Source organism: Neoarius graeffei, chromosome 12 (assembly GCF_027579695.1).
Source record: "Neoarius graeffei isolate fNeoGra1 chromosome 12, fNeoGra1.pri, whole genome shotgun sequence".
NCBI classification, from domain to species: Eukaryota; Metazoa; Chordata; class Actinopteri; order Siluriformes; family Ariidae; genus Neoarius; species Neoarius graeffei.
In genome coordinates this window covers 82,322,170-82,344,644 of record NC_083580.1, presented here as the reverse complement: position 1 = coordinate 82,344,644, position 22,475 = coordinate 82,322,170, and the positions used below count along the sequence as shown (strand labels likewise).

Here is a 22,475-nt window from a genome sequence, read left to right as displayed (position 1 = left end):
AAACATGGCCGCCAGGTTTGCTTCGTTAAATACGTAAGATTTTGAAAAAGAAAGATGTGTTGAACACCCGAAAGGAATGTGTATGTATAATAATAATAATAATAATAATAATAATGGCGGCGGCACGGTGGTGTAGTGGTTAGCGCTGTCGCCTCACAGCAAGAAGGTCCTGGGTTCGAGCCCCGTGGCCGGCGAGGGCCTTTCTGTGTGGAGTTTGCATGTTCTCCCCGTGTCCGCGTGGGTTTCCTCCGGGTGCTCCGGTTTCCCCCACAGTCCAAAGACATGCAGGTTAGGTTAACTGGTGACTCTAAATTGAGCGTAGGTGTGAATGTGAGTGTGAATGGTTGTCTGTGTCTATGTGTCAGCCCTGTGATGACCTGGCGACTTGTCCAGGGTGTACCCCGCCTCTCGCCCGTAGTCAGCTGGGATAGGATCCAGCTCGCCTGCGACCCTGTAGAAGGATAAAGCGGCTACAGATAATGAGATGAGATAATAATGGCTTTTTTTCGTGGTATATCAGATATATTCCATTCAGCTAAAGGTGCTACAGGTTCTTAAAAACTCACACTTCCAGATTTCTGAAAAGTTTTTACCCAAATAAACTTTTAAGTAATCATGATGCAATAATTACAGTAACAATGCAGTGGAAATCCTGGACAGGTGTAATTCGTGTTGTGCCTTAATACCCCCCTGCGTTATTTTTATATTTATTTATTGCTGTTTTATTGCTTATTTTTTAAATGTAATGTGTTCACTTGTCTGTTTACTGTTTGTACCACTGGAGATTTTCATTGTATGATGAATTTTAATTCAATGTTCGCTGTGAACACTAAATGAAGCTCTTGATCTGTGTGATTTAATGCACAAGGGTATGAGTGTTCCTAATAAAATGGCCAGCAAGTGAGCATGGTAGAGTGATGAACCCTGTAAAACACATTTTAGTATAATATTATGAGAATCAAAAGCCTCTTCAGTAAATCATATGATCCCGTTGATGAATGTAGTTTAAAATAATTTCATCAAAACATTTGAGCTCGTGTGTGTTGAACGCTGTTGTAGGGTAGCGTAGCTGATGGTGACAAATACAACCTTTAACTTAATCTTAAATCAACTCCAAAACAATAAAGCAAAAGGCACGAGAGTTTCATTAAGATTCTTAAATCAATCAAACAATCAGTTTATTCTGTTAAAAGGATCCGTCTGTGTCTGCTCAAAGAGTACATGTGTAAAAACAAAACAAAAAAAACCTCATACAGTTTATTTCAGATGGTCTGATCCGGGGGCGCGCTCTCTCTCTCTCACACACACACACTTCTAACGTCATGTTGCATAGAGCAACTGACAGGTCAACCACAGGTCTGATATTCATTTCATTCCATGTGACAAAAATAAAACAACCTGCATCTTTGTTTCCAGAAAACAGAAAATAAATTTTATCTTTACTCCATAAACAGAAATTCCACTAACAATGAATGAAAGGAAGAAAGATGATGAGTAAACAAAAAGGTAAAGAAAAAGGAACACTTCCTCTGACGGTAACAAATAACACAACAGAAAAAATAATCGGAGCTCTGAACGATTCGTTTTCTTCCCTGCAGGAGAAATGATCCAGTGTTCATCTCCTTTCTGTTCAGAGCTGCTGCTTCCCAAATTAAAGCAGTGAAGGAAAGGTGAGGGATTTGAACAGGGATCGTTTTCTCCCAGGACAATCAGAGTACCACAAAACAACTAAACACTGGAAATACAGACAGCGCCGCTCTTTATTTCTTCTTTTTCCTCTTCCTCGGAGGGCCCTGATCAGAACTGCTGCTACTGGAGGAGTCCGAGTCAGAGCTGGAGGAAGAGGACGATGAGGACGAGGAGGAAGAGCTGGAAGTGTCCTCACTGTCACTGCTGCTGCTCTCGTCATCCTCTGAGGAAGACAACGAGCTGGACGAGTCGCCGCTGTCTGACGACGAGTCGCTGGAGGAGCTGTCCGAGTCACTGCTGCTGCTGGAACCGCTGGACGATTTAGACCTGAAGGACAACAGCGAGGAAAAGGGTTGTGGTTTTATAAACACACACACACACACACACACTGAGTGACAGACACATCCATATATATAATGTTTAAATCATATCAATAATACTAAAATGATAAAAAAAACAAAGCTGCACCTTTTTTTCTTCATTTTCTTTTCACTCAGAGCCACTGGTCCATCTCTAACAAACACAAAACAGAAATCAGGAGTCAGGTGGGCAGAGTCACTTCATATGATTCAAAGGATCTGTTCTAATATTGTACACAAAACTACATTGCTCACTTCATGCCATCAGCTTCAGCACAGCTGGGACCATGTGACTTTCACCCATTAATCATCTTCTGTGTAGTTCAGACTGTTTCGGTCATTAAAACGGCCAGGATTTATTAACATGGACATTATAAACACCCCATGGACTCGTGCCCTCCTTACACTTTGACCCAAGAGCAGGATTTCTGCATCAGACTCGATTTCCAGTGTAATGTTTCACAAGTGCCAGAATATGACTTTTAAAACCACACATTTGTTCATCACTAATTTATCTACTTTTTAAACACAGAATTTGGGGCTAAAAATGAACAGACATATTCAGTAAGAGCTTTATACTGCTCGGGATCCAGAGTCTCTCCTGGGAACGGAACAGGAGAATTCACACAGCATGAGACACCAGTCCATCACAGGACACACACACACCTTTATTCTCAGTGGTATTTACAGTAATAAATGTGAGTTGGTCCATTCATACCATCTCTGTTGTATCCATTTTCCAACTCCTTCATTTTATCTGATTGTTGATGAAAATTACAGAATTTTTGTAAATACATAAATAGCTCAGTTGTGATGCTGTGACCAAAGAGGACTTCTGATTATAAGAAAGGAGTTATTCCAATCCTAATAAAACTCTACTATTTGAAGCGTCCTCTGAGAAATCGTCCTTCTTCATGAAAATAAATTTCATATCTTCACTCCACTGTGTAATGTTCTTTATATTATATGGACACATCCACAAAAAAATTACCCAAGTTAAAGGAATTTTAATTTTGAACCAGTTTGCCATTTTGACAATGTGCATCTAGTCAGCGGGAAAACACTGGGAGTGACGTTATCGGAGGGAATTATTATTCACACAGGACACTTTTTCGATGGAATAAAAATGTGTTCTATTCCCTTCGAGTGGGTTTCATTCATTTGGTTTGATAGCATGCAATATTGTTAGCATATCGCTTATCCTACGTGTATTACGTCACTCTACCCGATGGAGAATGAGCGTTGAATATGGTTTATGATATTGCATGGTTGTCAAGACAACATGACGTCACATGTCGGAGACAAAACTTCTGTCCTAGCGAGCGACTGTGACAATTTGTAAACAAACATGGCCGCCAGGTTTGCTTCATTAAATACAGAAGATTTTGAGAGAATTTTGAAAGAGAAAGACGCGTTGAACACCCGAAAGGAATGTGTATATACACACACAATAATAATAATTTTTTTGTGGTCTATCAGATATATTCCATCCGGCTACTCATCTTTGACTCGTTCAGTACCATGCTAGCTGAATGGAATATATCTGATAGACCACAAAAAAAAAAAAAGCCAGACAATATTATTTAAATGTCACTCAGATCCATGACGTATTTCGTTTGATGCAAAATGTGAGTTTTACAGCATGAGCAGATAAACTTCATATCTTCAAGCCACCGTGTGATTTTTATTATATCAACACATTGACAAACAAAAAGTCCCCAAATAATTTCCTCATGAGTGACAAACTGGAAAATGTGTTATTCAATGTCCCAGATGTAGTTCATATGAAAAATACAAGTGGTGACTTTCCCACTAAAACACTCATGTCCATATATATATTTTTTTTACACACACAACTTGATCAATCAGTTTTTTGGCCATGTATTACTGATACAGCAGTGATGAAGAGTGGGGAGCCATTATTTATGCGCAGGTGTGTTTTGTACCCGGGAGCATTGGCTGCCTTTTCTGCCTCCTCTTTCAGTTTCTTTTTCAGCTCGACGCTTCTGGAAGGTCTGTACAGGTATTTCCTTTTCCCAGTGCACTCATAGGACCAGTGGCCGTGTTCCAGACACTTCTGACAGCGGACATGCTGCTTATTGGCCTCCCTGAGAGAGAGAGAGAGAGAGACACACACACACACACACCAACACTAGGAATTAAAACAGTAAAATAAAACCAACAGCTCCTACAAAACAATCACCATGACGTCATGTGGTGACGAAAAAACCGTCTCTTCAAACAGGTCGGAACATTTCCTGACATCACAACAACAATAACACACATTAAATCATAACGCGGTTTAAGCTAACATTCCGGTTCCGCTCCAAACCGCTTCCTATTCCCGAAACAAGTCCACTAGATAGTGGTGATAAATTACCACTTATACGCCCTACATAGTGCACTAGAAGTGTAAAAGAGAGCCGCCTGCTCGCCAGCTAACTGCCCTCACACAGAGCGCGCGCCTCCCGGTGCGGAGCTCCCAGAGCTGCAGCATCCAGTTTCAGTGGGAAACAACGGCACAGCCCTGCGCCCGAAACACGAGAATATTCATGTAAACTCACGCTTGTCTGCGAGCAATTAATCGATGCATAGGCGTCGCCATGTTGGTTGTGTCTCTACGTCAGCGCGTCAGCTTTTTTTTTTTTTGGCCTCCTGAGTTTACTGTGCGCCCCCTGCTGGACAGGAGGAGAAGTGCGTCATTGCGGATTCTCACCACAGCAATGTTCTTCACTTGTGTCTCAGTATAAGCCCTGCTCGCTGTTCATATTCAGGCTCACCACTGGAAATTTGTTGGCTTGAAATTTTGCTGAAACCAAACCTGAAATAAAAATCACTCTGATGCTTTTACTGAATATTTTTCCAACACATAGCACTGCGTGACTCTACAATACACAGTTCTAGAAGAGTAATGATTTACAATCACATTATCAGGTGTCCCACAGATGAGGATGGGTCCCTTTGAGTCTGGCTCCTCTCAGAATTTTTCCTCACTGCCATCACCTCAGGCTTCTTCATTAGGGATACATTTAAATCTGTATCTGGATTTCTGTAAAGCTGCTTTGTGATAATGTCCGTAGTTAAAAGCTCTATAGAATTAAAACTGAATTGGATTCATTACTGCTATGGAGCTTGGAAACTGACAAAGAAATATCTGCATTTTAATTATCCACTCACTGGCCACTTTAATAGGAACGTGTTGTTGATTCTAAGATCCCTGTTTTTGGCTGCAGGAGCGGAACCCAATGTGTTCCTCTTTCAGCTGCTGCATGCTGAGATGCTTTACTGCTCACCACAGTTGTAAAGAGTGATTATATGAGTTACTATATCCTTCCTGGGGGAAAAAAAAGCTTGAACCAATCTGTCCATTTCCCTCTGACCCTCTCTTATCAACAAGGCGTTTGTTTCCACCCACAGAACTGTCGCTCACTCACTCGATGACGTTTTTTGTTTTCTGCACCATTCTGTGTAAACTCTAGAGACTGTTGTGTGTGAAAACCCCAGGAGATCAGCAGCTTCTGAAATACTCAAACCAGTCCATCTGGATCAAACCAACACCCATACCACAGTGAGAGAAAGTCACACCTTGAGATCACAATTTTTCCCATTCTGATGTTTGAACATTGTGAACATTAACTGAAGCTCTTGATTTGTATCTGCGGGATTTGATGCATCGTGCTGCTGTGGACGGATCGGCTGATTAGAGAACTGCAGAGAACAAAACAGCAGGTGGATGTGGGGGTGTTCCTAATAAAGTGGCTGGTGAGTGTATACACATCACATTAAATAATTACATTTTTCTGTGGTGTATTGAATATATTTACATTTCCTAATGTTCTTCACCTTCAGCCTTATTTACATGAAATCAGTATTTTTTACTTTTATTGCTTGAAATCTAAATTTACTTGTAATTTTGAATAGATATATAAATTCACACATTACAGCAGCAGCAAGTAAGAAACATTAGAGAGCTATAAAAGCAAAACTGGTTCAGTAAAAATAAATGTATCAATATAAATTAAAAAGTAAATATAGCTGTATAATGTTTTAAGGACAAATCTTACCCCTAACAATTTCAAAACACAGAAAAACTCAGGCAAAATATAAAATTATTAAATACACAACACAAAAAGTGACGTGGATATAATTATAAATACTAGTGCATCTCAAAAAATTGGAATATTGTGAAAAAGTTCAATATTTTCCATCAGTTATTTAAGAAAGTGAAAATGCTATATATTATAGACTCATTACACATAAACTAAAATGTTTCAAGCATTTTTCTATTTTAATTTTAATCAGTATGGCATACAGTACAAAGACATAAAAAACCCACCTCAAAATATTAGAATATTTAATTTCGAGTTTGAGTAAAACAGTATGAACACAGTGTATCTCTCGGTCTAGTTCAGTACACACAAACACAATCATGGGGAAGACTGCTGACTTGACTGTTGTCCAGAAGATGATCACTGATGCCCTCCACAAGGAGGGTAAGCCACAAAAGGTCATTGCTGAAAAGGGTGGCTGGAAAAGGTGCACAAGCGACAGGGATGGCCGCAGTCTTGAGAGGATTGTCAAGAAAAGTTGATTCAAGAACTTGGGAGAGCTTCACAAGGAGTGGACTGGGGCTGGTGTCAGTGTATCAAGACCCATCACGAACAGACATCTTCAAGAAAGGGGATACAACTTTCACATTCCTAATATCAAGCTACTCCTGAGCCAGAGACAATGTCAGAAGTGTCTTATCTGGGCTAAGGAGAGAAAGAAATGGACTGTTGCTCAGTGGTCCAAAGTCCTCTTTTCAGATGAAAGTACATTTTGCATTTAACTTGGAAATCACGGTTCTGGAGGAAGAGTGGAGAGGCACAGAATCCAAGGTGTTTGAAGCCCAGTGTGAAGTTTCCACAGTCTGTGATGATTTGGGGTGCCATGTCATCTGCTGGTGTTGGTCCACTGTATTTTATCAAGTCCAAAGTCAACACAGCCATCTACCAGGAGATTTTAGAGCACTTCATGCTTCCATCTGCTGACGAGCTTTTTGGAGATGCTGATTTCCTTTTCCAGCAGGACTTAGCACCTACCCACAGTGCCAAAACTACTACCAAATGGTTTGCTGACCATGATATTACTGTGTTTGATTGGCCAGCCAACTTGCCTGACCATAGAGAATCTATGGGGTATTGTCAAGAGGAAGATGAGAAACACCCGACCCAAAAATACAGATATGCTGAAGGCCACTATCAAAGCAACCTGGGCTTCAATAACACCTCAGCAGTGCCACAGACTGATCACCTCCATGCCACACCGCATTGATACAGTAATTCATGGTAAAGGAGCCCCAACCAAGTATTGAGTGTATAAATGAATATATTTTTCCGAAGTTGGACATTTCTGTATTGTAAATCCTTTTTTTTTTTATTGATCTTAGGGAATATTCTAATAATTTGAGATACTGGATTTCTGATTTTCATGAGCTATAAGCCATCTCATCTCATCTCATTATCTCTAGCCGCTTTATCCTTCTACGGGGTCGCAGGCAAGCTGGAGCCTATCCCAGCTGACTACGGGCGAAAGGCGGGGTTCACCCTGGACAAGTCGCCAGGTCATCACAGGGCTGACACATATGGCCCTTTTCCACTACCCTTTTTCAGCTCACTTCAGCTCACTTCAGCCCGACACGGCTCGCGTTTCGACTACCAAAAAACAGCACGACTCGGCTCGCTTCAGCCCTGCTTAGCCCCTAAAACTCGCACTGTTTTGGAGTGGGGCTGAAGTGAGCCAAAGTGAGCCGAGTGAGGCTGGGGGCGTGAGCAGACACTCCCCTGTGCACTGATTGGTGAGGAGGAGTGTCCTCACATGCCCACACACGCCCCGCGAGCACGCTGGGATCTGTAAACACCGCAAACCCGGAAGAAGAATAATTATGAATTACGAGAATTTCTGAAGCCTTATGCGCCTCGCCTCATCTATACGCTCTTGCCAGTATCTGTTGGCGTTGTCGGTGACTACAAGCCACAGCACCAAGACCAGCAACGCTAACGACTCCATGTCCTCCATGTTTATTGTTTACTATTCGGGTCGTGAGACTACCGCTTAAAAGATCACTGATGTCACTGTTTGCGCTGCTTAACGACATCACCTGACGTCCACCCACTTTCGCTAACTCCACCCAATGTGTCCACCCACTTCCAGCCAGCACGGTTCAGCGCGGTTGTAGTCGAAATGCAACTCCAACAGCCCCGCTCAGCTCGACTCAGCACGGCACGGCTCAGCCCAACTCAGCCCGACTCAGCACGGCACGGCTCAGCCGCGTTTGTAGTGGAAAAGCGGCATTAGACACAGACAACCATTCACATTCACACCTACGCTCAATTTAGAGTCACCAGTTAACCTAACCTGCATGTCTTTGGACTGTGGGGGAAACCGGAGCACCCGGAGGAAACCCACGCGGACACGGGGAGAACATGCAAACTCCACACAGAAGGGCCCTCGCCGGCCACGGGGCTCGAACCCAGGACCTTCTTGCTGTGAGGCGACAGCGCTAACCACTACACCACCGTGCCGCCCGCTATAAGCCATAATCATCAAAATTAAAACAAAAAAGGCTTTAAATACTTCACTTTACATGAAAGTTTGAATTAAATTATGAAAAAAGGAACTTTTTCATGGTATTCTAATTTTTTGAGATGCACTAGTATAAATGTATGGATATCCATATTTAAATTCTTTTGTCAGATTCCAACTCCATAATTAATAACCTCCACCTAAAAAAATCTCGAATATTATAATGAACCATAATTTAATAATGAAGTTTGTGTAGAGTACCCGCGCTGCTCAGGAGGAACGGCAAGGGTTTGGAAAGTTCTCGAAGTTTCCCGAAGTGAGCAGGACGCACGCGCACTCGGCTCTGATTGGTCGCGGCCCTGAGAAACGCTCGAGAGAAATCTAGAACCATCCAAGTCTCGCGAGAAGTTAGAAAAGCTGCTGTGAAAGAGCAGTTACCGGTGCGGTGCGCTTCTCCAATTACAGCCAGTCAATGGAGCGGTGTGGGTTAATGTCATCATCATCGGCGTTCAGTTCATTCTTCAGGTTGTAGCGAGAGTCTGTGCGCTAGTCATTTCTTTTCTTTTCTTTTTTTTTTAAGAAGGCACTCTGAAGTCTTGTGCTGTTCCCTGAGTGGTGAAGATGTCAGTAGTGGGGATTGATTTGGGTTTTCAGAACTGTTATGTTGCTGTGGCCAGAGCCGGTGGGATAGAGACCGTCGCCAACGAGTACAGCGACAGATGCACACCGTGAGTACAACTTCTACTTCATTATCTTCCCGTGTGCTCCACTCCGCGTCTCTCAGCGCTGCCCTCAGGCTGCTCGCCTGTCACCCCCTTCTCATCGCCATCTACCCGACCTGTGTGTAAATAAATACATTTAAGTTATAACGCGGCCTAGAGCGTGAATTTGGACAACTGGGGGTCATTTTAGACTTTCACAAAGTGACACATTCAGAAAAAAAATAATAATTCTGATATGAGCGAGAAGTTTAAACTACGAGCTGCTGTTTTAGCCCGTTGCTGAGCTCCTCAGTTCATCTCCGAGCAGAGTTAGCTTCATGCTAAATAATAAGCGTGGCCTGTTCTGCGCTCGTGCTCCCTCTGTATTACTATGGCGACCCAGGACTTGCTAAAGCTAACGCGAGCGGAGTTGCGACTCTGAGGAGAAAATTCTAGCGTTAAAAAGCAAAAAACCCTCACGTCGGAAATGACACCTTTCTGAATAACTGCCAGGAATGTCATGTGTTAATTTTATTGTTGGTTACTTTAGCTCAGTTTGCGTTTGAGTGAGGGTTTTTCCACCTCAAGGTTCTCCGTGTCCTGGAGCTGCAGCTGAACACATGGAGAGAATTTACAGCAGATTTTCTTTTATAAACCTAACTGCTAATCTGTAGCTTGAGTACAACAGCAAAAATAAATAAAACAAAACTTAATTTGAGGTACCACAGGCTGTTTTGAGAGAGTCCACCAGATCGTTAATGTCGCATATTGTCCTCACTGGCCACTTTAATAGGAACACTCCCTCATTCACCTTCAGTTAAATGTTCACATCAAACATGAGTGGAGGAAACCTCTCCGTGAACTGGACCGGGGGTGCTGTTGGTTTGAGTATCCCAAACTGCTCATCTTTTCAGGGTTAAAGGTATAATGCGTGTTTTTTTTTAATTCTTTGTGCAAATTTTTTTTGACGTTGTGTAGAACCTGTTTAACACCCGATACATTGCCGTTAACCCTGTCCTTAACAAACGCGCATGAAGTCGCTGAGAAAGTCCTTATACACTACGTTCAGACTGCAGCCTGAAACGACCCATATCCGATTTGTTGTGAAATCCGATTTTTTTTGTTAGGCCGTTCACATTACCAATTATATGAGACTTGTATGCGATCTCCAGTATGAACGGAAAACGACCCAAAAGTGTCCCGCATGCGCAAATTGACACGTAATAAGCACATCTACCTAATGCGTAAACAAAAAAAAAAAGCGCACTCAAGTTTAATTTCTTTTTTTGTTTGTTTGTTTAATTATCTGGTTAAAGTGTGAGGTCTCGTGTGTGTTTTTGTTTCTGAACTGAAATGAAAACGTGTAGCCTGGTAACGAGGGTTGACTCCTAAATGTCTCGCTAATTTCTATATAAGTGCACTACATGTTACTAGGAAGTAATGGATTTTTAAACTCTATCTAGTGCACTCGAGCTTCAGTAGGCAGTCATTTGGGATACGGCCGCTGTATTACCAAACTCTTAATTCAGGCTTAATAATTTGCACATATTTATTTCGTCATATTAATAAACTTTTTCTACATTTTTATAAATATTTATTTAGATTGTTTGTTTATAGCCAGCTGAATTCTGCAACTTCTCTCAGCGCTGGCTCAAGGTGCAGAAACACCAGTGCAGTTTGCTATGGAGATGAGGCGAGACCTGGCGATGTGGTACAGGATGGTTTAAGTTATAAATCAGTTATAGAAACTCTTTTATTTAATCAGGCTAACAGATAAACATCCAGGTCCCTACCAAATCCACCATTAGCTTGATCAATTCTATAAAAGTCTATTTAAATTCTGAAAACTGTACAAATGTTGTTGTTTTCCACCAAAGAGGCGGGATTAGCCAACGCAGAAAAGTGACGTTTGTCTCTTGTTGATGACATGTAGGTCGCATGAATGCGACCTGTCCGGTTAGACTGCAGTCGCATGTGAAAATATCGGATATGCATCGGATTTAGGACCACATATCCAAGCGGCCTGGGTCGCATGTGAAAAAATCGGATCTGTGTCGTTCAGATTGTCAATAACAAATCGGATACAGGTCGCATATGGGCAAAAAAATTGGATATGGGTCGTTTCAGGGTGCAGTCTGAACGTAGTCTTAGAAAACTGATTTCCGGTCCGGAATACTTGTTTGTGATTGGATGCGTTTTTGAGGCGATATGATAAACATCTACAAATATGTAAATGAAAAATACGATACAAAGGCATGCACAACAGGAATGAAGACAAACACCAAGACAAGCGGGCATAGTCTACAACTGAAAAAAAACACTGTCAAGTCAAGTTTATTTGTAAAGCGCTTTTAACAATAAACATTGTTGCCAAGCAGCTTTACAGAATTTGAACGACTTAAAACATTGAGCTAATTTTATCCCTAATCTATCCCCGATGAGCAAGCCCGTAGCGACGGTGGCAAGGAAAAACTCCCTCAGATCAGACGACACGAGGAAGAAACCTCAAAAGGAACCGGACTCAAAGGGAACCCATCCTCATTTGGGTGACATCATGACTGAAACTAACAGTTTTAACGTGAAGTCAGTTTCGTTGATGTTATAAACTCTTCATACTCTTCAAGAGCAACAAAAGACTGTATTTCTTCAGCAACCAAGGGGTCTGTTGGTGGAACAACCTGCCCGAGACTTGTTACAGCACCAAATGTTAATGTGTTCAAAGCACAGTTGGACAAACACATGGAGGACCATCCCATGGTATATAACCACAGGGCACTAGACAACCCACAGAGACCTGAAATGATGGTTAACTGAAAATAGGAGCAGCTCAACTTCAAATACAATTCCTACCCAGCCGAAAGACTCTACGCTACTCTACTCAACTCTCTATAGAATGTCATTTTATAGACACGATACTCTATGGGTCATTGTAGGGGAGGAGCTTCATGAATGTGGGTGGGAATTATTCAATGATCAAACCCATCCAAGTGTTGGTCCTAATCTGGGGGGGGGGGTCCGATCGCTTACCTAATGCACATTGTTGATGTGAGGGATGAGAGCTGACTGGAAGACTGAACATTCAAATATCCACTCTACAAACTTGGTGAACAGAAAAGCACCGCTTCACATAGCACACAATTAGTGAAACTTTTGGCCCTTTTCCACTACCCTTTTTCAGCTCACTTCAGCTCGCTTCAGCTCACTTCAGCCCGACACGGCTCGCGTTTCGACTACCAAAAACCAGCATGATTCAGCTCGCTTCAGCCCTGCTTAGCCCCTAAAACTTGCACCGTTTTGGAGTGGGGCTGAAACGAGCCAAACCGTGCCAAGTGAGGCTGGGGGCGTGAGCAGACACTCCCCTGTGCACTGATTGGTGAGGAGGAGTGTCCTCACATGCCCACACACGCCCCGCGAGCACGCTGGGATCTGTAAACACCGCAAACCCGGAAGGAGAAGAATTACGAATTACGAGAATTTCTGAAGCCTTATGCGCCTCGCCTCATCTATACGCTCTTGCCAGTATCTGTCCGCGTTGTCAGTGACAACAAGCCACAGCACCAAGACCAGCAACACTAACGACTCCATGTCCTCCATGTTTATTGTTTACTATCCGGGTCGTGAGACTACCGCTTAAAAGCTCACTGATGTCACTGTTTGCGCTGCTTAACGACATCACCTGACGTCCACCCACTTTCGCTAACTCCACCCAATGTGTCCACTAGGGTTGGGCGGTATTACGGTAAGAAGGTATCCCGAGGTATCCAAAAGTACCAACGGTATCGGTCTCATTACCGTCATTTTAAAAAAATATATAATATCTAAATAAATATGGAGTACATGAGGTCATAATATAAAATAATAAATTGAAGATCATCCCGAATAACTGTGTGATCGTATTTTCACTAATTCTATCAATTTCCTAAAGAAGTTCTCATCGCGTGCAGGGTTGTTTGTTGTTACCATGGCAACCCTGCGTGACATTTGCAGTCTGACAGAAAGCTTCGCAAGAGACTGAGACTGGGGGTGTCATGGCTCAGATGGCTAAGGCACCGTACCATAAATCCGGGGACCCGGGTTCGATTCCGACCCGAGGTTATTTCCCGTCTTTCTCTCCCCCGCTCATTTCCTGTCTCTCTATACTGTCCTATCTAAAAAAAAAAAAGAGACTGAGACCGCGGTTGAAAGATGGCAAGTCAAGATAACGAGTTAGTGGCAAAAAAAAAAAAAAATACAACATCGGCAGTGTGGCAGTATTTTGGTTTCAAACCAAACGAAAAATCTAATATGTCCCCTAATGCCGCTTTTCCACTACAAACGCGGCTGAGCCGTGCCGTGCCGAGTCGAGCTGAGTCGAGCTGAGCGGGGCTGTTGGAGTTGCATTTCGACTACAACCGCGCTGAACCGTGCTGGCTGGAAGTGAGTGGACACATTGGGTGGAGTTAGCGAAAGTGGGTGGACGTCACGTGATGTCGTTAAGCAGCGCAAACAGTGACATCAGTGACAGTGGCGGAACAAGTCAGAGCCGGGCCGGGGGCGGGGCAAATGACCGGGCCCTTTATTAAAGCTTATCATAACATCATTTTAGGCTACAAAAACGAAGTCCTTCAAACGAACATGTAACTCAGAAACAAAAAACATTAGGATACTGTACATGGCTCATAATAAAACATCAATAGCCTATACTGCGCACATTATTTGAAGGGCATACGAATGAGCGCTCAGAGGTTGCAACGGTGACAGGAAGAGCCATGTACAGTATCCTAGTGGTCTTTTCAGCGGTAGTCTCACGACCCGGATAGTAAACAATAAACATGGAGGACATGGAGTCGTTAGTGTTGCTGGTCTTGGTGCTGTGGCTTGTTGTCACCGACAACGCCAACAGATACTGGCAAGAGCGTATAGATGAGGCGAGGCGCATAAGGCTTCAGAAATTCTCGTAATTCATAATTATTCTCCTTCCGGGTTTGCGGTGTTTACAGATCCCAGCGTGCTCGCGGGGCGTGTGTGGGCATGTGAGGACACTCCTCCTCACCAATCAGTGCACAGGGGAGTGTCTGCTCACGCCCCCAACCTCGCTCGGCACGGCTTGGCTCGCTTCAGCCCCACTCCAAAACGGTGCGAGTTTTAGGGGCTAAGCAGGGCTGAAACGAGCTGAGTCGTGCTGTTTTTTGGTAGTCGAAACGCGAGCCGTGTCGGGCTGAAGTGAGCTGAAAAAGGGTAGTGGAAAAGGGCCATAAGGCACACCATAGCCTGGGGTACTCCACTTCCACGAGATCTCTCCAGTGAGTTGTGTTTTGAGTAGGTTACATGAGTAACAACAAGGTAAAATAATATAACGTATGACATTTGGGATGTGGGTAATAAACGTTTGAAATGTCATCTACTGAAGAAACGGAAGAAAACATCGTAGCGTAAACTGTTAGGTTTCTGGTGGGAATTAGCAATGCGCTTGCTATCTTTGTTGGGTGTGTTAAACCGTATGGATTTAAGTGGAATAATTGTAAGGAGTTATGTGATCAAGACAACGTTTTAAGCAAGGTAAGGCCATTTGATTATTAATTTCCCCGCCATGGCATGATGTGGGCCCATATGATTTTGCCTTGTGCAGCTATCGCGCATTTGAATTAGGTTCGCCTCATTTGCGCTGAAGAATATGGTTTATCGCGCAGTCTAAACGGACTTGGGTGTTGGTTGATTCTTTTTCTTTTTTTTTTATTTCCCATGCTTGAAAGGGTATGATCCTGCTCATCGTGTACTTTTTTTTTGATGGAGTAGGTGAAATAGTGCTGCAAATGGCGTTTCAACGCAGACATGTGTAAACGACAGTTGAATGCTATTTTCAAGATGAAGGAAGAGTTGCGTGATGCTTTGAAATATCTCTTAATCCATTCATCAATGCACAAAATTCGCTTTGCTGCTTAATCCATACCACAATGCACATAATTCGCTATGCTGCTTTTAAATAGTACATTTGAGGCATAGGCGCAGGTCTGGACAAGGTCCGCCGGTATAGGCGCACGTTACACAGTAGGCCGAAACAAAATATTTTTTTCTCGGTAATACCGTATACCCCGGGAAAACACAGAGACAGTTTAAAGGTATCAGAATTTGGATACCGCCCAACCCTAGTGTCCACCCACTTCCAGCCAGCACGGTTCAGCGCGGTTGTAGTCGAAATGCAACTCCAACAGCCCCACTCAGCTCGACTCAGCACGGCACGGCTCAGCCCGACTCAGCCGCGTTTGTAGTGGAAAAGCGGCATTTGAGGCTTATTTTGTACTTGGAAAACTTTTTCTGCATGTTTAAAGGGATAGTTCGGGATTTTTGACATGAATCTGTATGGCATCCCCATCAATAGTGTTGTGCAAACACACTGACTTACCCCTGACAGCATCCTGTGAGTCCAGTTCTTGTCCAGTTTTGGTCCAGACGAAAGTAGTCTGGCAAGTTTGTTGGGGTCACGAAAGTAAAACGTTTTTTGTCTCAAAACAGTATGTGTTCAAAAGAGTGATATATTTGCATCACAAAACCGTTGTCAAATAAAAAGTCAGACCTCGAAATAGCTTGGCACTATTTTCTCTCCCTTCTTATCACTGCGCGCTGCCGGCTTCATCCAGCTGCGGCTCCAGCTTCAAGGATAAGCTGGAGCCGCATAAGTAGGAGTCCCGGCGGGTGGTTTGTATTCGATTCGTTTATATCCCGACCTTGTTAGCTGTCAGATTTATGTTCATGGACCCGGTAAGCTGGTAAATAATATTTATTATTTTTTTCTTTACCAAATTCTAACAGAAAACGAGAGCGCCCGAAAGGGAAAGCTGAGCCCAGCCGCCTCACGGCTGTAATGCAAATTGCTTTCCTCCTCAGTATACAAGTGCGCTTCCATGTCAGGGAAAAAGAAACTACCACTGCTGCCTATGTAGTGCCCTATTTATACAAATAGGAGTCATTCAGGATTCAGCCATGTTTTTGCTCCGTGTCATGGCTGAATCCTGAATGACTCCTATTTGTATAAATGGGGCATATCTAAAACATATCTAAAATGATTATTTTCATCCTAAAATGTGGTCAAGATATTGGGTCATAAATATTAGAGACAACTAACACAAAGCTTACAGCCTTATATTTAAAAGCACTATGGAAGTAGTGGATTCTGAATTGTCAAAAAAAAGTCCTCTCCGAGAATCACTTCATTTTGTTTCTCCCATCTTGTAACAGATTACACAAAACTACCATACACGTGTCAAAAAATTACCTGAAATCTGTTCTTTAACTTGTCCTTCACTTAAAGACTGGTACAAGAACCAGTTTGAATCAATTTGAGTTTTGGACCCCTGTGACACAAACTTTGTACCCTGATTGTAAAACAACCCTTTTCAGAGTTGCGCCTCTCATTTCCCATACATATTGATAAAGTAAATGAAAGTAAACGGAAATAAAAGTGCAGATAAATGTCGTCTGTCTTTATTTTGACCACAGCACAAACAAACTTTGCAAAAACTTAATTACTTTAAAACTAAATTTAAAAAGTGCTTGACAGAGCTTGATGAACTTAAAAATTCCCAGCTCAGTGGCCTGAACGGAGGTTTAATGTTTAGAACTCCGTACCATTCCCCTTAATCACCTGAAATCATGAATCATTGAATTTTATTCATATTATATTTTATCTTGTTGCATATCTTGTTTCTGCTTGAACTCGAGCTATTGTCGTGCCTTGCATTGGCTACACTTACCTTGTGTATTGGCAAGCTCCACTTTGATGTGGCCAATTAATGTTGATTGGCCTCCCTTTGCGCAAGATACGGCTGTAGATGATCTCACACTCCTTCATGGAAATGTCTCCATCAATCATGAATGACATGTACATAGAATTCATGATTTGAACAGACCTCTTTTTTTTTTTTTTTCTTCCAAGGTGTTGGTAATTACCCCAATGAACTGGGTACATGGAACGTTATTGCTGTAGGTTGGGTTTACATTTAGGCTACGTTTACATTAGACCGTATCTGTCTTGTTTTCTTCGCGGATGCACTGTCCGTTTACATTAAACCGCCTGGAAACCCCGGGAAACGGGAATCTGCCAGCGTCCACGTATTCAATCCAGATCGTGTCAGCTCCGGTGCTGTGTAAACATTCAGAATACGCAGATACGCTGTGCTGAGCTCTAGCTGGCGTCTCATTGGACAACGTCACTGTGACATCCACCTTCCTGATTCGCTGGCGTTGGTCATGTGACGCGACTGCTGAAAAATGGCGCGGACTTCCGCCTTGTATCACCTTTCATTAAAGAGTATAAAAGTATGAAAATACTGCAAATACTGATGCAAATACTGCCCATTGTGTAGTTATGATTGTCTTTAGGCTTGCCATCCTTCCACTTGCAAGTGGTAAGTGATATGCGCTGGGATCACACACACAGCGGCTCAGTCCCGAATCACTGCTCGTGCGCTTCACTCACGCGCTCTGTGAGCTGCGCAGGGCCGGAGTGCGCACCCTCCAGAGGGCACTCGCTGTTCAGGGCGGAGTGATTTGGAGCGCAGGATGCCTGCGGAGCCGAGCGTATCCGTGTATTGGCGTTGCTGTGTGCACGCAAATCGTGTATTGGTGTTGCTGTGTGCACACTAATAGTTTTAAAAACGTTAATCTGATGATCCGCTGATACGGTCTAATGTAAACATGGGCTTAACCCGTTCTTTTTCATAAGGATGATTTGAGACTTTAAATTTAGTAAAAGGCAGCTCTCCTTTGGCTATATTATAAGTAACATTGAATTTTATCATCTTTGACTCCTTGCTGCTTCAGTTTGCTGTTGCCTGATGCTGAAATGGTGCAGGGAGGGGGGCCACTCTGGGGATCACACATTTGTCATGAGGGTGGGTGGGTTGGGGGTTAAGCATTTTCAATTCAGAATGTTGACACTCTGGCATCAAAAGCATTGTTACCAGCCATGCTTTGGCTGCATTCTTTGCAGTAAACGCAATGCATCACATTAGCCATTTTATTGTATATGAGCCATGGAAACTGGGTTAGCCAATCTTTCCGAAATGCATATATTTTGACCTTTTTTATGTTCAGTGGTCTCTGGCTCGGAGTCTGATGCTATCTCTGATGCTGGGCAAGGGTTACTGTTTGGCATCTTGCCAGGGACAGGGAAACGGATGGTTGCCTCCGCTGGTAGTGCAAGGTCTAGGCTGGAACTTTCAGATCCAGGGTCAGGCATATGTGTAAAGGGCAGCACTGCATTTTTCTTAACTCAAGATGAAGAGAAGAATTTTTCACTTGCTTGGCATGTTTCATTTGTCACTCCAGGATGAGCAGCCTGCCAGTCACAATTTCAAACGTGCACAGCAGTGTCCAGGAATCTCAGAATCAGAGGCAAAGACCTGCCCTTTCTCTGCCTTTGATTTCGTTCTGACCTTGTCCTCCTTTTGAGTGTGAGTTTTGGGGGGGGGAACGTAGCACTACAATCATACACATACAGACATGCAAAAAAAAAAAAAACCTGTGAAATGTTAGGCGTGCCAGTGTAACCAAGGAAAAAATTTAGTTGCACTCATCATATTTTTGGTCGCACACTAGAGCCCTGTAATAGAACAGACAAGCCAAAATAATTGGGGATCTTTTTTTTTTAAATGGGCTCTGACTCGTTACAAGTATGGATAGGTGGGCCTTAAAGTAGAAAAGGTTGAGAACTCTTGCTATAGAGATCTTGCAGTCACGTGACCGGAAAGTTAACAGCCGCCATCTTGTCGGTAAAAAACACAGCTGAAGACTGCTGCACTCGTGTACAGAATGGATCAATTTCAACCGACGAACTACACGGCTCATTTTTCTAATGAACAGATAATTAGGTACATGTCTAAAATAAACGATCTACAGATTAGTGACCCTTATGGCTTACCGGACGTAGTTTTCACGACCGTGTCAGTGGATATTGAACTGCCAGCGGAATACCCAGATGTGTATAATTACCTCATTAACTTTCCCTCGCTGTTCAGTGGTGAAGCACTGTGTGCTTATAAATCTCTGGACAGTTATCTTTACAGAAATTCAGGATTTGTCAGCGACTCAGATGTGGCATCTTGTAAACAAGAAAATAACAATCCTCATTGGACGGGTAAGTCACTTAAGTATTACTAGTACTGCACTGACCAGCCGATTATAGAATAAGGTAATTCCAGCTGTAATTCCAAATCGTCCGTCTTGTTTACCATGGATCTGGCATTGGAGAAGTAGAGGCTTGGCAGTGGAGGTTTGAGTGGCTGTTTTTCTGAGCTTAGTCAACAGGCCGGCTCTGCCTGCAGCCTTGCTTTTGCTTCCACTCCCGACGCCGCCTCCTTCGCTTTGCTTCCGATAACAATCCACGGAGTCCCCGCTGGTCTCGCTATCTCGTCCGGAATGTTGTGCATGCGATGAAAATCGCTACAAACCGTCATTTTCTGCTGGAAACCAATGTCCAGTAAGTCCATACGGTTGTAGTGGATATTGAAGTCCGATACAGACAAACAACACGCAAAAATACACACAAAAAACATAAACGTGCACAGGTAGGGAGAGCTTGTAGCCGTAGCCGTTGTAGTAGAATTGTATATAGTAGGGTTTTCCAGAAGAAAAGCTAGAAGTAGAAGGCGGAAATATGGCGTTTGACCGACAAGATGGCGTCTGTCACAATCTGGATCGGCTGTGACGTCACATGCAAGATCTCTATAGGGTACTGTCACACTTGCACACATTCTAGATGGCTGATACATGTGCATGCACCGCTAATGACTCACATCAGCACTGGATTAAGGTGCAATCAGCGCATGCAAGGACGCCAAAGACTAATTTGGGTTGACAAGTATTGAGTTGTTTAGACATATTACCAAGCTGTGCGTTGTTTTTTTGATTTCCTGGTTTCCGAATTTCTGGTTCCTTGTCCTTTGATTCCGCCTTTGTCTGTGCCTACAATATTCTGTTTGCTCCTCGCCCGACCTACTGCTTTTGTTTACTTTCCATTTCTGGTTTATGCCTGCCAATTTGGACTGTTTACTTGATTTGCACTTTTTATTAATAAGTATCTTCTGCACATACATTTATCACCACCCATCCCTGACCAGTACGGTGACCAGATGCCCCGCTTTGTAACAGCTAGCGCAAATTACTGTGACTTTAGTCACAGTCTCTGTCTAGTTTCCAGGATTGTTTTTTCATTACACACCCCCTTTTTTTTTTTTTTTTTTTAAATTTGGTGGTGGATTGATTTGTTACTATACAAGTGCTGGGGGCCATCAGCCATGTCCATTTAAACTCTATGCACATGCATCCATCCTATTCATGACCTAATGTAACATTTCTTGTGCTGTTAAATCCAATTTACGTCAGTTTCACCCCCTCCTGTATCTTCATTCAGTTATTGGTGTCTGAACTTTGCCACTTTTTTAATTTTACATAAATACAAAGCTCAACAAACAATATCAGCTTATGTTTTGGCCTGTATTGTGTTGTAAGCTTGTGTGTTTTGGCCTCAGTCTTCACAGCCATCGTGTATATAATCATTTTCCACAATTTCTGCAATTTCACCGAGTGACATTTTTGAATTCAGATCGATTTTTCTGCAAATTAAGTATGATGTGGTAAAGTGACAAATCCAGATGCTTAGCTTTGGATGATTCTTCGGACCAATCCGCTAGTCCGATATTAACTTGTTAAAATTAATATAATTTAATATTAATTCCAACATAATCCTGGATGTGTGTTGGATCCTGTTAATGAAAGTGCAGTTTAGTGTTCTCCTCAAAGCGTGTTCAGCGGCATTATGATGTTGCATTTCGAAAAGATGTATTGGCACATGCTTGTTTATGGACGTTGTTAGGTTGTGTGGTGATAGAAATTCTACTGATGGGTGGGAAATTGAAACTAAATTGTGAGGAAGGCACACATCTGAGAAGTTATATTAAATTATTAATGGCAGCTAATATAGTAATACATTAATAGCATTAACTGTAATATCACTCGTAAGAGTGAGAAAATGGAGCACATCATGTTGATGTAGGCTCACCTGCATTCATTAACTAGTCATTCTGCTTAACATGTGAAATTTAAACTTTCTCAGGGCCTTTGTATCTTTTGGACCCCGAAACCGGGCAATAGGAGCAGCGGCAAAGAGCCAAGTAAGGCGATGTCCTCCTTTATACTCATTATTTTGTTAACTATTTGAAGGATATTTGAGCATGATTTCCTCATTTAATAGACTACGGTGTTTCTTTTTAAAAATGTTCATTCTTTTGTATTAAGGTGGTCACCAACTGCAAGAATACTGTCCAAGGCTTTAAGCGATTCCATGGCAGGGCCTTCACTGATCCGTATGTTCAGTCAGCAAAGTCTGGCCTGGTCTATGACCTCGCTCAGATGCCCACAGGGACCACTGGCATCAAGGTGAACGAGCACCTTGTAGAAATTGGCTCTAATTTTAATGTTTTTAATGTCCTGAAAGGTTTGCTGATCTTCCCTTTCCTTGTGTTTAGGTCATGTACATGGAGGAAGAGAAAGTGTTCAGTATTGAGCAGGTCACTGCTATGCTTCTGACCAAACTGAAGGAGACGGCTGAGGCTGCACTCAAAAAACCAGTGGTGGACTGCGTCATTTCTGTAAGCAAGCGTTTTTCTATGTATTTACTGTCACTTTTTGATGCTTTATTAGGGCCCGAGCCCTATGGGCGAAGGCCCTATTGTTCTTGTAAGAGTTCACTATTATTATTCTTCCGTCTTCTTTATTTTTCTCCGCTGTTGGGCCATTTTCGGGGCACTTGCCATGGGCGAAAACGCACGAAATTTGGCACCAGTTCCGAGAATTGCCACCGCTACTCAGACCCAAAAGCCCAAACTTGGCCGGGGCTCAGGGCCTCTATAGCGCCCCCTAAGTCGTTGTGATTTTGGTCTCCCGCATTAAGGTGCCTGGTTGCCATGTAGTTAGTAGTAGTGGCATGCCATTTGGTACGCATATGTATCTCACTAAGCCGGACAAAAATGTAATGCCAATGCATTAGCCACGCCCAACAGGAAGTGAGGTAATTTCACTTTTGTGCGAAATGCATGGCCACGAAGACGGCGCAACTCCTCCTAGACCGTTCATAGGAATGTCACCAAAATTGATACACATCATCTACAGACATGGCTGACAA

The 22,475-nt window shown here is 42.8% G+C and overlaps 2 protein-coding genes across 2 annotated transcripts in view; one reads left to right on the top strand and one right to left on the bottom strand.

Moving 5' to 3' along the window:
• Positions 1-1,142: 1,142 nt before the first annotated feature.
• zcchc10 (zinc finger, CCHC domain containing 10) lies at positions 1,143-4,682 on the bottom strand. The gene is made up of 4 exons (XM_060935265.1): positions 4,613-4,682; positions 3,995-4,156; positions 2,158-2,202; positions 1,143-2,016 (listed from the first exon to the last, which is right to left on the bottom strand). Exons 1-4 carry the CDS (start codon positions 4,651-4,653, stop codon positions 1,761-1,763), a joined length of 504 nt encoding a protein of 167 aa, XP_060791248.1. The 5' UTR covers positions 4,654-4,682; the 3' UTR covers positions 1,143-1,760.
• A 4,352-nt stretch (positions 4,683-9,034) lies between these two features.
• hspa4a (heat shock protein 4a) overlaps positions 9,035-22,475 on the top strand; it is a 35,523-nt gene continuing 22,082 nt past the window's right edge. Inside the window, exons 1-4 of the mRNA XM_060936560.1 lie at positions 9,035-9,343; positions 21,408-21,465; positions 21,590-21,730; positions 21,820-21,942. Coding sequence (XP_060792543.1) covers positions 9,237-9,343; positions 21,408-21,465; positions 21,590-21,730; positions 21,820-21,942 — 429 coding nt within the window. The 5' untranslated portion in view covers positions 9,035-9,236. The remainder of the gene's footprint in view (positions 9,344-21,407; positions 21,466-21,589; positions 21,731-21,819; positions 21,943-22,475) is intronic.

What these genes read in the sequence shown, in the direction of transcription:
- zcchc10 (XM_060935265.1), bottom strand. Translation starts at nt 4,653, where the DNA reads ATGGCGACGCCTATGCATCGATTAATTGCTCGCAGACAAGC. An exon ending in TTAATTGCTCGCAGACAAGC is followed by an intron (nt 4,157 to 4,612) that starts GTGAGTTTACAT and finishes TCTCTCTCTCAG; the next exon opens with GGAGGCCAATAAGCAGCATG. An exon ending in AAGGCAGCCAATGCTCCCGG is followed by an intron (nt 2,203 to 3,994) that starts GTACAAAACACA and finishes TGTGTTTGTTAG; the next exon opens with AGATGGACCAGTGGCTCTGA.